The 15,781-nt window shown below is 31.4% G+C and overlaps 2 protein-coding genes and 1 long non-coding RNA gene across 8 annotated transcripts; 2 read left to right on the forward strand and 1 right to left on the reverse strand.

Moving 5' to 3' along the window:
- Positions 1-37: 37 nt before the first annotated feature.
- LOC121121139 (uncharacterized) lies at positions 38-1,477 on the forward strand. The gene is made up of 2 exons (XM_040716021.2): positions 38-541; positions 608-1,477. The coding sequence occupies exons 1-2, from the start codon at positions 278-280 to the stop codon at positions 1,298-1,300; spliced, it is 957 nt and encodes a 318-aa protein (XP_040571955.1). The 5' UTR covers positions 38-277; the 3' UTR covers positions 1,301-1,477.
- Positions 1,478-3,807: 2,330 nt separating this feature from the next.
- LOC121121173 (uncharacterized) lies at positions 3,808-8,543 on the reverse strand. Of its 6 annotated transcripts, none has more exons than XM_040716046.2 (11): positions 8,416-8,543; positions 7,963-8,009; positions 7,752-7,900; positions 7,219-7,683; positions 6,983-7,149; positions 6,606-6,918; positions 6,276-6,555; positions 5,540-6,182; positions 5,404-5,430; positions 4,272-4,447; positions 3,808-4,215 (listed from the first exon to the last, which is right to left on the reverse strand). In XM_040716046.2, exons 2-11 carry the CDS (start codon positions 8,002-8,004, stop codon positions 3,898-3,900), a joined length of 2,580 nt encoding a protein of 859 aa, XP_040571980.1. In that variant the 5' UTR covers positions 8,005-8,009; positions 8,416-8,543; the 3' UTR covers positions 3,808-3,897. The 6 variants fall into 6 exon arrangements, with proteins under 6 accessions (XP_040571980.1, XP_071746155.1, XP_071746151.1 ...); XM_071890054.1 differs by having other exon boundaries at positions 4,281-4,447; positions 8,416-8,498; XM_071890050.1 differs by lacking the exon at positions 8,416-8,543 and having other exon boundaries at positions 4,281-4,447; positions 7,963-8,121.
- LOC139906002 (uncharacterized) lies at positions 4,443-9,448 on the forward strand. Its single transcript, XR_011781195.1, has 2 exons — positions 4,443-4,747; positions 9,282-9,448. It is a non-coding gene; the product is annotated as an uncharacterized lncRNA (long non-coding RNA).
- The last annotated feature ends 6,333 nt before the right edge of the window (positions 9,449-15,781 follow it).

Below are 15,781 nucleotides of genomic sequence, written 5' to 3' on the forward strand. Positions count from 1 at the left end.
TATTATTATAAATGTTATTATTATCTATTCAATATTTACTAGTAAAAAAAAATTTCTAACATGTGCTTTTGTTTATTTCAACTTTTGTTACTACATAAAGCTAATATGACGTCACTTTTGATATCTGTCACACGTTATCCAATCAAAGTCAACGTTTTTCCTCTTTAGAGTGATAGTAACCAATAGTCTAGGAACTCCCTCACCTTCTTCTTCAATTATTAATTATTATAATTTTTATATTTGGTTCAATTTACGAAGATTCAATTTAATTGTGGGAATGAAACGTGTAGAAATCAAAGCAGCAGGTAGTCTTGGAGCCCTAGGGAGCCTTGCCTGTTATGATGAAGATAGTTCTTCCTCAGACTCGGGTTCTGAAGATGAAATTCAGAATGTTCCAAAGAACAACACGTCAAAGAATATCGTTGAATTTATTTTGGACTCGTTGATCAAAAGTGTTGTTTTGAAAGCTTCCCATAATTCTAGCTCTGAGGATTCGTCATCCGAAGAAGAAAATACTTCTTCTAAAGGGCCTTGTCCAACGGTAAATAAATTAATAAAATAATAATTAACAAAACGTAAGTTGACTATTACTCATAATACTCCTTAGGTCAAAGGGGAATTGAACGTCTCGGATCTGCCTCCTATTGAAGAACTGTATATAAGTGTCCCACAAGAACAAACAGAATTTGTAGGCAAAGTATTCTCCATTGTTGACTCTCTTGTTGTTGTAAAAAGTCTTCCAGGGATTCCTACAATTGATTTGGACTCTGTTCTGTTTTTAGACCGCGGTAAAATAGCCCTGGGAAGTGTCTTCGATGTCATAGGACCTGTTAATGACCCCTTCTATGTTGTTCGATTCAATTCTATGAAACATGTTGAAAGCAGGGGTATTGAAATAGGAAAAGAGGTTTACTTCGCCCCGAGGAATGATACTTTTACTTCATATGTATTCCTTGCACAGCTTAGGGCCATGAAAGGAAGTGATGCCTCCTGGCAAGATGACATTGAACCACCTATTGATTTTATCGACTATTCAGATGATGATGAAGAACGTCAGGCTAAGAGAGCTGTCAAGAGAAAAAGAGTATATAAAGAGCCTAATCCATCCCAAATAGCTCATAATCCATTTTATCGTCGAAGTCGTGCTTATAATCCTCGAGCAAATGGACCCATTACATGGAATTCATGGAATCCTCAATATAGAGAACCTCCACCACCTGGAACAAGCCAACGGAGTGATGTACCCATTTGGAACAATTCCAATGCCAGGGGTTATTGGAGTAAACGGGACCCTACATAAACTTCTTCTACGATTAAATAACTATCAGATCATTATTCATACTTAATTTACTTAAATACTTATTGTTTTATAGAGATATTGTATATTATGAATAAATGGAATATTATGACTGTTGCATTTATAATATATTTTTGGTCTTAATTAATTTTTCGTATTCTTACAAATGGATTTTTCTAGTTTGAAACATCATGGGTAAAAACCAAAGAGGGATTGCTCCAGAATTTATGGTACGAATGAATTTCTTACATCAGTCTGCTCATGCTCTAAACAAATCCCTTTCGTCCACAAATATGACTCAAGGAAAACTACATATGATCCATCGATTAAGTACGAATTATTCTCATTTAATGGTGGGAGTGGGTCTCAAGTCAGTCACCCGTGCACATCCTCGTGTCAAAAGAACCATTTGTAAGGGTTGTCATGGAGTCCTCACTCCTGGATCCACATGTAACATTAAAGTAACCCAGAAACAAATAATTATTAACTGTTCTTTTTGTGACACAAATAAATCATATCCCTTAAATCGTGAAAAAAAGAAGAAACCCCAGGAAAAAAAAGAAGATTTGTAATTCATTTTTCAAGTTTTTAAATTGTGATAATTTGTTATTAATTTTCTGTACGCGTGATAAGCGTTTATATTATATTCTGAACTCCATTAAATTCGATCAATATTTTTTTTGACAATGTTGGATTTTTTTTTTTTCAAAAAATGTAATATTGGAAATTGAAAATAAATTTTCTAGGAGTAGCTTTGGATTTTTTAATTTTTCCAAAGAATTATTTTCTTTGGGAATTGTTTTGGATTTTAAATTTCTTTTGGAAAAAAAATATTTTGATTTTTTTTCTTCAAAAAAATTACAAAAACCAAGCTCCCCCCTGTCACTGAACCTAAAATTGTTTTATGGTGTGAAGGGACTACTTGGTTTAAATAAAAAATTTGCAAGTGGTACATCACTAAAAAAATTGAGAATCCCTGGTGTAGGAGGAATTTAGATTTTGTTTAAAAAAGGTCAATTAGAAATCTCCAGGATCACGTTCATTTTTTTAAACGAAACGAGGACCACAATTTCAATGTTTGTTCAAATTTAGATGGCTACAAAAAAAATCCCCTTCCTGCGATTCAATCGTTTCAATAACTTAAATTTATCATCACTGAGTGAATTATGAACTTAAATTTTTATAATATCAGTTACAAGAAAAACAATGAAAAACTAACAGCATTATTACAAAAATAATGTTCCTCAAAAACTATTTTAACCTCCCCCCCCCCAAATTTCTAGTTCATCCAACCAACGTTCAAAATACTAACAAGCTCGAGCAGTAGAAGAATCAACAGCTAAAAAAATATATAGTGAACTTATATATATTTATTATTCAAGACGTTATCTCACTTACAGACAAAATTACTCTGCATTTTTTTGTCAATAATCAATTTTTCTACTTCTTTTACTCTTATTAGTGTTCTGAATGTTTATTAGTTAAATTAGAATTAACACTTTTTAAGCTGTTAATAATCTCAAATTATTATCTAATAATAATAATTCCTTAGTTTAAAAAAATACGCTTACTACTACCATCTGATTTTGGGTTCTCTTTTCTGTTTCTTTTCTGATAAATGGTTGCGAAGCACAATAAAGGTAAGGGCGTGTGTTGGGATATCTTTAAATTAAAATACTGAATAAACAAATTAATTGCTCGAATATTGTTAGGTATATTCGCAATTGCAATTTTGCCGTCTCCTAACTATGTTCTCAAATTTGGAACTTAAGAGATAAATAGCAGTTGGTATTATAGACTTATTTGGCTAACTATTGATAAGATGGCGTAATACAATAAAGGTAAGGACGTGCAAAGTTTGCAATAATTGAATTTTAAACTTCTGCTTACACGGTTACCAATTTTGAGTCGCACAGGCTTCCTTATACGGTGTAATCATATTTTAGAGACAAATGACTATTATAAAACTTCGTGTTCAGACATTTTCTAGTTTTCTTGAACTTCATCGAAACTTTAGAATGTTTTTTTAAAGCAACCTCCTCAAATTAATATAATTGGTGTTACAAATTTTTTAAATTAATTCTAAATTTTGGTTCTGCACCTTGTATACCCCATCATAACAATGAAATACGTTTTTATCCCATCCTGTCCAGGGAGGGAGATGCAAAATAAGTCATTGATATAGTAAAGAGAGATAAAGGCGGGAAAACGAACATGGATTAAAAAAGAAAAGGGGTGAGGGTTATTTTATCTTAATGTTACCCATAGCCAGCAGGACCTCAATTCCAGTCTACTATCGTAGAGGTCTATAGTATTTGAGTCTGTATTCGGAATAAATTAACTCAAATATATGTCTGACTCTCATTTCAAAGGTTTCACCTATTTAATTATGCTAAATACATTTAGGTAATCATATTCACTGGTTTAATTTTTCAAAGGTTCCCTGAGTTGAACATAAATTATGAATAATAAATAAATTATTTCAAAGTTTAAAAATAAACAGATACTAATTAAATTGGTAGGAATATTTCATTCGAATTCTAAATTTCTAATTTGATAATCAAATAATTAATAAATATGTATGATTTATTTTCTTGATTTTACTCCTCACTTCCCGTGGCAGATGTTCTCCGGCCCGTATTACCAAAAATCTTATTATTGATTCGTTGATTTGACTTGTTCTCATTTGAAGAGGGAGTTGAACTTTGTATCTGTGCATTTTCGAAGTTAATTATGCTTTGTGCTTGCTTAGTAATAGAGGAGACTGTTGTAGATGCTGCTTGGGATGTAGAGAGTGCGGATTTAAATGTGGCAACAGGGGAATTAGGATTAAGAAGACCACCTCCACTTAAAGGAACAAAGTTTTCTCCAAAAAAAACTGACGCCAGATTTTCATTTGATGGTTTCTCGAGTTTGGACTAAGGATAAGAAAAGTAATAATATATTTATATGTTTTTATATTTTATAAAGTTACAAGTAATGCCTTGTCAAAGCTCGTACACCTCACGGTTTCAAAAAAGTCTGCCAACTCTCGACGGAAAACCCTCTCACTTGTTCCTGTACGTCTATCTGTTCCATCCGGGTTGTATTTGGATAAAATGATTTTACTTAGATCTAAGCAAGAGTCAATGAAAAGATCTGATACCTTTTCTGAAACAATGAGAAACAAATTATAAGCGGTCTTCAAAAGGATTGTAACTTCATTTTTGGGCCTATTTTAATAATAGGGTTTTCAAAGAGACATTTATGAATAAGTATGATTGGATGTAAAGTAGATCTGTGAGTGATATAGCTATACTATTTACAGAAAAAATAATTCCATATGGTATTACTTCACTAACACAATATTGTAAACTGTATTTATTTGTCAGCTCTCGACTTTTAAGCTTCTTTTCCGTTATCCTTATTCTGAACAAAGTTGATTGTTTGAATTTGAATTAGCTCTGGTTGGTAAGTGAAATATTATTAACACTTAATAGGTTAAGATACATAATAATTCCATAGTTGGGAAAATTGATCTAATTACCAACTAATTTAGATTTTTTTCTGTTTCTTTTTAACAATATAACGGCCACTAAGTTAATGCTAGGTCAAAATTGTATGATTTTTCGAAATTACAATTCTTTTTTATTTATAAGAACAAATAAACAATTTTTTAATGGAATTTTAATTTAGTTTTTGGTTAGTAATTGGTTTATTTTATTTTTTTATAGTAACTGACAGACTGTTTTTGCTGATGTTTATTTACAAAAATGAATCATGCTTTTCGTATAACGTATCTAAAATTAGATGTGTTACTTGTCGAAGACACGTAGCTTTAGCATATACGTATATGAGGCTATACGTTTGCAACACCGGAAGGTCATAAGTAAAAAAATGCTCATTTTTCTGTTTAATGATCAATTGACTCTATATCTTCATATGTAACCATGAAGTATTTGAGGCAAAAAATTGCCCAACTCCTCAAAACAAGGATTCCTAAACTCATGTACTAAATATCATACGTATTAGGATTATAGAGGGAAATGTTACAAATAAAATTAAGATAACGACGTGCTAAAAAAGACATATATAATTTAAGTGAAGAGAAATTAAGTGGACACTACCTTTGATTGAGGTATCATTGTCTCCTCCTGATAAAAAAATATATTATTCAATAGAATGACTCTTATCATCAGAGTATGTAACATACGTAACAATTAGGCCATATAATTTGAATATTTATGAATGTAATTATGTTACCTATTATGCTTCCCTTGGTTTTATAACATTGATCTCTGAGACAAATAAGACATTTCGAATCATTTCTTTCGTCACACTCCTCACAACAATTAGGCCCAGTGCAACTTCTCGTTAGGAGACAGCAATGCTCCCTACGAACATCGCAAATGCAATCTCTACCATCTTTGAATGGATCACATCCCTTGGTAGTCTCCTCTTTCTTCTTACAACAAAATTCCCCCCTACAATTAGGACCATTGTCACAACAGAGATCCCCATCACACTCACAGTATTTGTCACTCCTTGGGTTACAAATAAAACAACATTTCTCGCGACAGCCTCTTGCATCGTCACAACATTTATCCCGATTGCGATTGCACAAACAGCCCCTGTCCCCAAATTTACATGGTCCTGTTTCTACACCATCACAATTCGGTGAATTAGACAAATCAACAATAAAGTCCCTTTTCACTCGAGCGTCATTCTCAATCATCACCAAATGATCATCATCAATATCTGATGAGGAGACTCTGTTAATCTCAATAATTGCTGTATACTTATCTCGGCCATCAATTCTATATCGTATATTCCTATATCCTGAACTTTCACTATTGTAGCGTACTATTACGGCGGATCGTGTTAAATACGCCATTTCCCACTCGACCTATAAGTATAATTAATTAATCGGAAAATGAGGTTATTCATTTTTTATTTTATTTTTCAATTGGAAGTTGACAATTTTAAAATTAATACTCACTTCAAATGGCCTTGAACTCGTTTCAAATTGAACTTCCAGACTATATCGATCCCCTATTCTCAAGTCCTTGGCACAGACCTTTATTTTAGTCCCTGATGTACCCACAAGACGTAAATCATCCGCATCATCAATTCTCCCACCTCTACCCAGACTCACTGTGGCTGTAGCTCTCTTTGATTCTTGTTCTCTTGCCGACAAATCAAAGAGAGGCATGGTGAATCCACATTGTAACTCTTGTCGATCATATTCCTTGAGTACTTGGAATTCAAACTCTTGGCAGCTTTAATAATGTACAATTATATAATTATTTGTATAAGAAATATATATTACATTTCTCCTCTTGGAGGATTCCGACATGAGTCTACATTTTTCAAACGCATAAACTTATTTCTATTCATTTGCAAGATAGGAGATGGCTCAGGATTTCCTCCTAGAACACTGCATTCAACCCTTGCCGTGTCTCCTTCACCAAATTTCAATTCTTCGATATTTCTTTTTCCAGTCACTGAAGGATACTCGATTTTTGAGTTATCATATGTCATTTTGATAGAGTTTGGGATATCTGCTTGACTCAAATCTATGAAATTAGATTTGAATTCATCCCTTCTTCCAACTCGATGAGACAATTCCAATTCCCAACGACCTTCATTATTATGAGTTATCAACATTATTATTGAATATTATAATTTAAAAAAATTGTATTTTACCCTCATGTTTAGAATTAAACCGATCTATTAAAAGAATACATGAGTAAATGTTATCTGTACGATCATAGTAATACTCTAAACAGAGCTTTGCATCTTCAAAACTTCCACAGGTTCTCTCCTGATTTATCATTTCTACGACGGTTCTTCTATTTATATTAGCCTTGCACCTATGTAAGTGGGTCATAGAATATACATCAAATATATATAAAACTCTACAATATTTGCTTTAGAAATACCCTGTGAAATCTGTGTTGCATCTCATTGTCAAGGATGTAGGAGATCCTTGAAGTACGTATACCTTATCCTGTGCAGGTGTTACTTCAAAATCATTACTATTTACCACAGTTAAGTTCAAATCTTCTTCCGCCACATTGGCACAACCATCCTTGCCACTGATTTTCAAATTCTCAAATCCAGCTTCTTCTTCACTACTGTGAGCCTTTGGACTTATTTTTAATGGAGCTGAGATGAAGTGAACAGCAGAACTATTATCAATGTTTAAGTTCTTGAAAGTGAGTGGACTAGCACCAGAGTAGATGGAATAAGAATTGGTTTTACTAAAAAAATCACATTTCCCTCTGACCTCAACACTCCATTTTCCGTTATCATTTTGGGCATTAACTGAATTAAGAGTCAATTTACACAATGATGAACGCTCAGATATATCCACTGTTCCAGTTGTGGAACTTCCTCGACCGATTCTGTTGATTATATATTGTAGTTTGGATGGATTGAGCTTTATACAAAAATAAGATATTTAACTACTCACTCGTAACTTGTCCCTTTTGGATTGGTCCAAATACAAGAATCAATGGGATCACCAGATGTTTTAACAGCAATCACTCCTCGCTCTCCGTCATTCACGAGGCCATTGAATTTTCGTATTATTTCGACCTTTTGAGAAACAACCCATGATGTCTGCAATATACAAAAGATATGATTATTTTTTAAAGGTTTTTTTTATTTATTTGTATTCCAACCAAAATTAAAATCAAACGAAGACTTGTTAGGAGATGCATCATCCAAACTGAAATCACAACCAAAATTAATTTTGTTAAGATACATAGACATTATGTGTTAATATTTATTCATGTCTATAGCATTAAAACGGCATGTCGTGATGGTTACTCTCTTGGCTCGCCCGTCAATTGGGAAGTTAGGTGAGACGGAGTTTTTTTTTGCGACAGATTTAAAAGTTATGGTGATTAATTATGATACATAATCATAAAATAAATAAACGTGTTCCATGGTAGATTGACTTTAAATTCATTTGCGTATTGTATTAATTGCTCTCCTCAAATTATGTATCTAAGCTCTCATTGTCATGTCTTTCAGCTTCAACTCCTCTGAGTGTAAATATAAAAGGGTTATTATTTTTTGTTAAATAAATAACGAGGAACACAAATTGTTGTATATGAATGATAATTACTTACAATAATCAGAACAATACAACGAACTCTGCAATTTGCAACGGGACTCTTGGCACTAGCTTTTGTTAGCATAGATTCAAATAGCTGAATTAATTAACTATTGCATTCTTAAAGTGCTTCTAAGTGTAATCCCAAATGAGTTCATAAATTATACGTTAGGGTGATTTATGAAAATAACGTCAAAATCACTGTTACTACATATTAATTATTCGAAAATCTCTAAGTTAGGGTGACCAATTTATTCCTTTTTTTATATCCTCTCCAGTTCGTCTGATCTAATCCTCGTATCCTCTTTTTTTGGAAACTAATATACGGTCACTCTGCCCCAAGCATCAAATATCGGAAGGAGTAAGAATATTTTAGGATTAGTTCATGTTAATATTGGAAATGCTGATCTAGCATATACCTGCTACGGCCAATTTTTTAATTCAAAAATTAACTAGAATAATCAGATTTGTTGATCTTAAAACTTTTGGTTTTTGAACTTTCCTGAATGCAGCAGGGTCCCATCAGGGCTGTTACTAGAACTTTTCTTTGGGTAGGGTTTTTTTTTTTTTAATTATAAATGTAAAATTGACAAAATGAATTTTATTAAAGTGACGAAAGACAAGACTTTATTTTTTTTAATTGGCAGTTAATTTTTTTTAAAGGAGACAAACAGAATAACTCTTTATATTTAAAAAAATAAAATTAAAAAATATTTTTAGGATAATTTTGACAGTGATTTTTTTAAGAACGACTAAATTTGCCTAAATTACTTTTTTTAGCAACTAAATTTTTATTTAAAGAATGACAAAATTTTGAATACAGAAAATTGTTCCACTAAAAATGTTTTCTTTTGTAGAAATTTTACAATACACTTTTTACAGGTCTGGGTCCTCTGACACATGTACTTAGAAATCTAGCAAGATTGTTTTCTCATGGTAAACATTTACTTATGGAGAGGAAATGCTTCTTCTTTAAAGTTATGATGCTTACGCATTGAAATATACCATATCCATGTCCATATCAAGGCCAATAATACTTCAGACCGAAATATCTAAGAAGCTCTATCAACAAGAACTGGGATCCTATGTTTTAACTCAATAATTCAGACGTAGTAGCACCTGCCTGTGATAATTGCTGCTGCTAAGGGGAGTAGATTCAATAAAAAAAATATTAATGGGAATGTAAGTTAATATTTTTGTATAATTGTACAAAAATTGTTATAGTCAATGTTATTGAATTTTATTGCGAGAAGTGTGAAAAAAATTCCGCACCCGGAATATACCTATGTAATTAGGTAGCCTTGAGTTGTTAAAATTAAGGTAACGCTTATGAATTATTAAAAAAGTAGACCGAGCATAACCATTTGACAAGTTATTATGGCGTTTATTATATCTGTTGCTCTCCTTATAACATTATAATTTTGACTTTAAATATTGTTTAAAAAAATCCTCCTTTTGATGTCTACTAAAAATAATATTGAAAAGCATTACTATTGGGGTCAAATACATGTTTTGCCACTCCTTTTGTTTGAACATTTGATTTATGTACGATGTAAAAAATGAAGGTTATAAATTATTCACAACAACGTTGCCAAAGAAAAAAAAGAAGATTCAAGAGATTTCTATTTCATATCTATGCATACTTTATATTATAAATGTTTTTTGAGTCAATGTTGGGTGATCTTCGATCATTTAATATTAGCCAGGCTTGGACCTGCTCACTACTTTTACATTTTTCCGTTCAATTCTAAAAATGTAACCTCAAGCGTTCGATTATATCCGTTAATTTGGCCCCATATGAACCAACATCAACGTGATCCATTTAAAAAAAATATAGTTGTCTAATTCTTTGGTTCCATTACTTAATAATTTACTGAGCAAATGTGAAGAGTCCTTATTTGTTTAAATAGCGCCATTTTAAAAACAAAATAAAAGTTATACTTATGTTATTATGCTGTTCATATAAAAAAATGGATAAGAAATAGCGAAAAGAGAGGGAAATCGGCAACAGGATGTCGGGTTGAAGCAAAAAGAGTTATCAACCCTTATTGGCGTCAGCCTAAGCACTGTGTAACGTGCAGCAAGGCAGAATAGGAGTGGAGTAAGCCTCTAGAGGAACTTTTGATCAGGGAAAATCCTTTCTGTTCTGAAGCTCGGAGATATTGAAGATAATCACTATAATACCATTAGGAGGGTCGTCAATGTATTGAGGTTTAAGTACTTTGTTTTGTAAGAAGCATCAGCCACTCATGGAAGTTACAAAGATCAGAGACTTGCTATAAGCTGTTGCTCTGAATGAACCCCCACTCTTTTCCACTGTGAAGATTCTTTCCGACTAGAAGATCCTAACAGTGGATCAGTTCTACAACAGGCGGAATGACGGAGGCTGATACTGGAAAAGAACAACGTTGAGGGGATAAGTAACTCTAAACACTCAAAGCAAGTGATGGTATATGTATGGCATCATTGTCAGTAATGAAAAGAAGAGGTTGCACATTTTCTTCGGTAGGGACAAGAAATGCAACTTAATCAGTCATAAAGTTTGAAGGAAAAATTATAGGTCTGGCAATTATACTCTAGAATAGCGTTTCCCAAATTGGGTGATACCACCCCCTTGGGGCGGTAATGGGAAAAGGGGTTATTGGGGGGCGGTAGAGCAAAAAAAACAGCGGTGATTACATATTTTTTTAAAATATATTTGGTGTTTAATTCATAAATTTGTTAAAAAAAAGGTCATTCGATGTGTGGGAAATAATCAAGCCCCCCCCAAAAAAAATGTCCATGGGAGGGGGCGCTACAAGTTTATTTGGAAGCCAGGGGGCGCCAGCATGAAAAAGTTTGGGAAACCCTGCTCTAGAAGAACGGTGCACCGGCGCACAAAACAGGCTAAGATTAGAGTTTCCTGACCAACTCTTTCTCAAATTTTTTGCGGAAAGAATATTCCCCTCAATCATCCGTAGATCTTAATATGTTGGATTATTTCTGGTTGAGCAAGGTCAACGCCACGTGTGTTTAGGTGGGTATCACTACAAATGGATCATATATTCATATATGGAATATTAAAAAAACAATGTATTCATGTGGTTCGATTTTTTTTTTTTTTTTATAAATCCACCTAAAAATAAAACAGTTTTGGCCAGTTTTCTGTGTTGTCATCTCACCCTTCAAATTCGCTTGTCCCCTTATTAATAAAATGTTCTCTTTAAATAATGATAGTATTGACAATTACTGGATATACGCATGCTTAGTTATGTTTGTGTCGCCATGGTGAGCTTGAGAAAAATTAGTAAAATATTATGAAGATTTAATGACTAAATAAAAAAATATAGTCGACTGTTACCAACAAAGCATTTCTTAGGAATTATAATAATATAATTCGTCATTTGGAAAAGAGTACAATATGTTAATAGATCATTTCCATTCTTCTATAGTCTTAATTGAGGCAAAGGTTATATAATATACTACTTCGATCAGAAATAAGGTGTCACTTCTAATCCCAAATTATATTATGATTCGATTCTCAAATTTATTTTTTTATTATGTAAAACGCATGTCTACACTATTTGAATTGTTATTTATTTTTATATAGACAAAATGGTTCGACGTCTTTTAGTATTCTCTGCGATTTCTTACTGTTGAAAAAATGGAAAGGAAAATCAATTAGGGGGAATTCTTTAAAAACATTTGTAATTGATTATCCTTCAAAATTTATACTTTAAAAAAAAAAAAAAAAAAAAAAAGAAGCAAATAACTATTTTGTAAGAAGAAAAAGCTAAAAAATGTCTAACCTTTTTATCTGTCAAAAAGAAACCAACAATGCCAATGCTATTTAACGCATGTATGCCAAAATAATAAAAAATAAATATGAAAATTCAGAATGAGAAAATATGGTTTTATTTATGATCAGACGTCGTATATGAGGCTTTATAGTTGGACTGATAAGATTGATTATACTATACATACCATACTGCAATTGGATCTAGTGTGGCCCTTCTCCATATTTTCTACATATATTTAGCTATAAATTTTATAGTATTACTAACTGTTGTCCTAATTGCCTCAAAAATGTGCCCTTTTTTTATCCTGTCAAGGGCGTTGACGATTTATTAAATAAATCCAAATATGATGGTTTTTTAAAGAAAATCCAAATCGAAATTCACGGAAAAAATTGCAAAATACTTTTTTACACTAATTGTGCAAAACTAAAAATAGTTAATAACATTTATTGGAATTGTAAAAGGAACACAAACTTTTTTCCAAACTTGTAAAAAACAAAAAAGTTATGAAGAATAATATTATCGAAAAAAGAACACTCGATAAATGCATTATTTTTGTAAATAATGTAATAAAATGTTCCAGAAGTTAAAAATATTCCATTCAAATAGTAGCGTTGTCATTTTTTGCGCAAAAAACATTGTCTTGTGTCATTTTTTCTTAAAAGACTGAAAATTGGCGTTAAATGAAAAAATGGAAAAAAAGAGAGAAAAAATTGAAAAATTATTCGGAAAATGAGAGATATTTCAGTTAAATGTCAATTTTTTTTTTGGCAAATTCAAATGCAAACAAATCTTCTGAGAAATTTCTAAAAACTTGATTCCATTTACTAATCTCATATTCCATTGGAAGTTGTTGTTTTTTTTGGGGTTTTTTTTTTCACCTGAAATAAACGAAACTGCAATTTTCACCGATTTCTTTTTTAGCCCATAACTTTTTTGATTTTGAATAAATTTAGAAAACGTAGTAATTCGTATAGTTGCTTTCGAAACGCCAATAACTTATTGATAAATAACTCAACCCCCTATCTAGTCTCCTTGAGCTGCAAAAAAAAACAACCGTTTTTTGGGTTTTGGGTATAGCCTAAAAATCGACACCACTGTCTTAGCCTGTCCATGCTCAAAAGAGGGACCCATCTAAAATTTCAGCCTCCTAGGTTGAATGATGTGGGAACGTATATAGGACATCTATACACACACGCAATCTTTCTTTTATATATATACAGATATATATATTTCATTATATTAAAACCCTGCATAGTGTTTTATTGGATACTAAATTATAATATTGCTTAGTAATATTTTATTAAAAGCGTAGCTATATGACGACGTTACCTCGACAACACAAAAATACCCTATGTTTTGTTCCCAGCTCTTGATTCACTCGTCTCACTTGATACGTCATGACTATTTCATAATTTATTCATTGTGATAAATAAACGAAGTAATTAGATAAATATAATATCGTATTGTTGATCCCTCGTATATATAATATATTGGTCATCTTATTATTTTTATAAAAAAAGTTCGACATTCATATATATAAATACAAATCTATAGGTAGGATTTTAATAAAATATTGCTAAGAAATAAAATCAATGAGTCTTTATTTTTTTTTCAAATTTTCCGACTATTTTAGTAAATTAAATTTCAATTTTTTGGCCTTTCTTTTATGTCCTCACAAATATTTTGTTGCCAAATTTCTTTTTATTACATTAAAAAAAATACGAAAATGTAATTAAAAAATTCTTATAAATATTTTAAAAAAAATACTTTCTGAGCTAGTCAAAAAAAAAAAAAAATATTTGATAACTCCCCAAAAAAATATTCAGTGTTACTCTCCATTTTTCATGAGCACACTCACAAGTAACTACTCAAAACTTATAGAAATTCATATGATGTGTCTGTCCCCTCCTCTAAAATGAAAGAATAATAATATGAATTCTATTTTTTTAACTATGAAGTAATTACTGATCAGTACTTAAGTCTCTAGAGCGCTCACCAACAAAAACAGTTCTCTTAGGACACACGCTTGATGCAAAATACAAAACCCCTTAGAGAGCTAATTGTTTTTTCAATAGAAGTGTTGATACTTTATTCCTATTGTAGCAAAATCTGTTAATGCATATAAATTAAGCATTATACTTCATGATGTACACAAGAGACTTATAACAAAAACATACAGAAACAGTGCTCTTGTCAACAGGCATTATTTCATTAATAGGAGTACATTATTATTTCATGTATCAAAAATATTAATATGATTTACATCAGGGATCACTACCTATGGTACACCCTGACCACGCACGCATTCGATGTTGTATGTACAAGCTGACAATTGCTCATAAAACGACTATATTGTTATGCCGCTATCTTCAACATTTAAAAGTTATAAGCTTAACAAATTTAAACATTAAAAAATGCTAAATTAAAAACCAATGTTTATTTAAATATGTTTTACTCATTTGCCTCAGTTTTATTTATATACTAACGGGAGTAACTGGCATTGCTTGGAGTTATTAGGCGTCGATGAATGGACAAAAATTAATTTAATATCTATATAGATACTAGCGGGAGTAGTCGGCATTGCCCGGAGAAATTAGGGATTGACTAGCATTTTTGTTTTAATAACATAGAAGATAAAATCCCAACAAATCCTCGGTGTTCCCTCCGTTTTTCATGAGCTTACTCACTCAAGACTTGGACATTTTGTCCTTAAGAATAAAAAAATAGTAATAATAGATTAAGAAAAAATATTAATATGACTTGATGAGCCAGAGAGTACTTTAGCTCAATTTTAAACCTCATCTAAAGTCAAATTAATTATTTAAATTTCCTATTAAGTACTTACCGTTTATATATATATATATAGAGAGAGAGAAGGAAATACATACAGACGACAAGTTGCGCTAAAGGTTGAGAAACATACTTAGGGTTGTGGGAATCGTGTTTTGCGCAAGCGTGCTCACAAATAACTATCTGATTCCTCTGTTTTCTTTCGGACATAAACAAACCTATATTCATAAATTATACTTATAGTTGATAATATTGTAGAGAAAAACGCGTGCGAGGAGGAGGGGAAAAAAAATACATATGGTATCATTGTTTAAAATACTGATGTGATTATCATCTGCCTGCTTTATTATGATTTTTACCCTAAAAAATCATAGTAGTATATCTTCATTTAACATTTTGCTAATAAACGAATGTATTTATTAGCAAAATGTTTAATGAAGATATACTACGTATAATTGACTTCGACGTTTTTTATCCGTTACAGTAGATTTGAAAACGTCACACTGCATGAAATTGTAATTCATTATGAACCTTATTCTCAGAATAATAGCTAATGAAACGACAAAGTAGAGTATTTGAAGCTCAAAGTTTAAAAAAGAAGGCTTTAATTAAATATAATCTACATACTAAAAAATAAACCATTAAACATTTAAGTTAAATATACAAAATTAAACAATTAAAATCATATAACTATTAATAATAAAAAATTATAAATACAGAATATTGAAATAATAGATTGATCCAGAAATGTTTTTCTTGTTTTAACATCGGAATTCAGTTAAATATGTCATAACTTTAGGTTGCAATACACAA

Source organism: Lepeophtheirus salmonis, chromosome 1 (genome assembly GCF_016086655.4).
Source record: "Lepeophtheirus salmonis chromosome 1, UVic_Lsal_1.4, whole genome shotgun sequence".
NCBI lineage: Eukaryota > Metazoa > Arthropoda > Copepoda > Siphonostomatoida > Caligidae > Lepeophtheirus > Lepeophtheirus salmonis.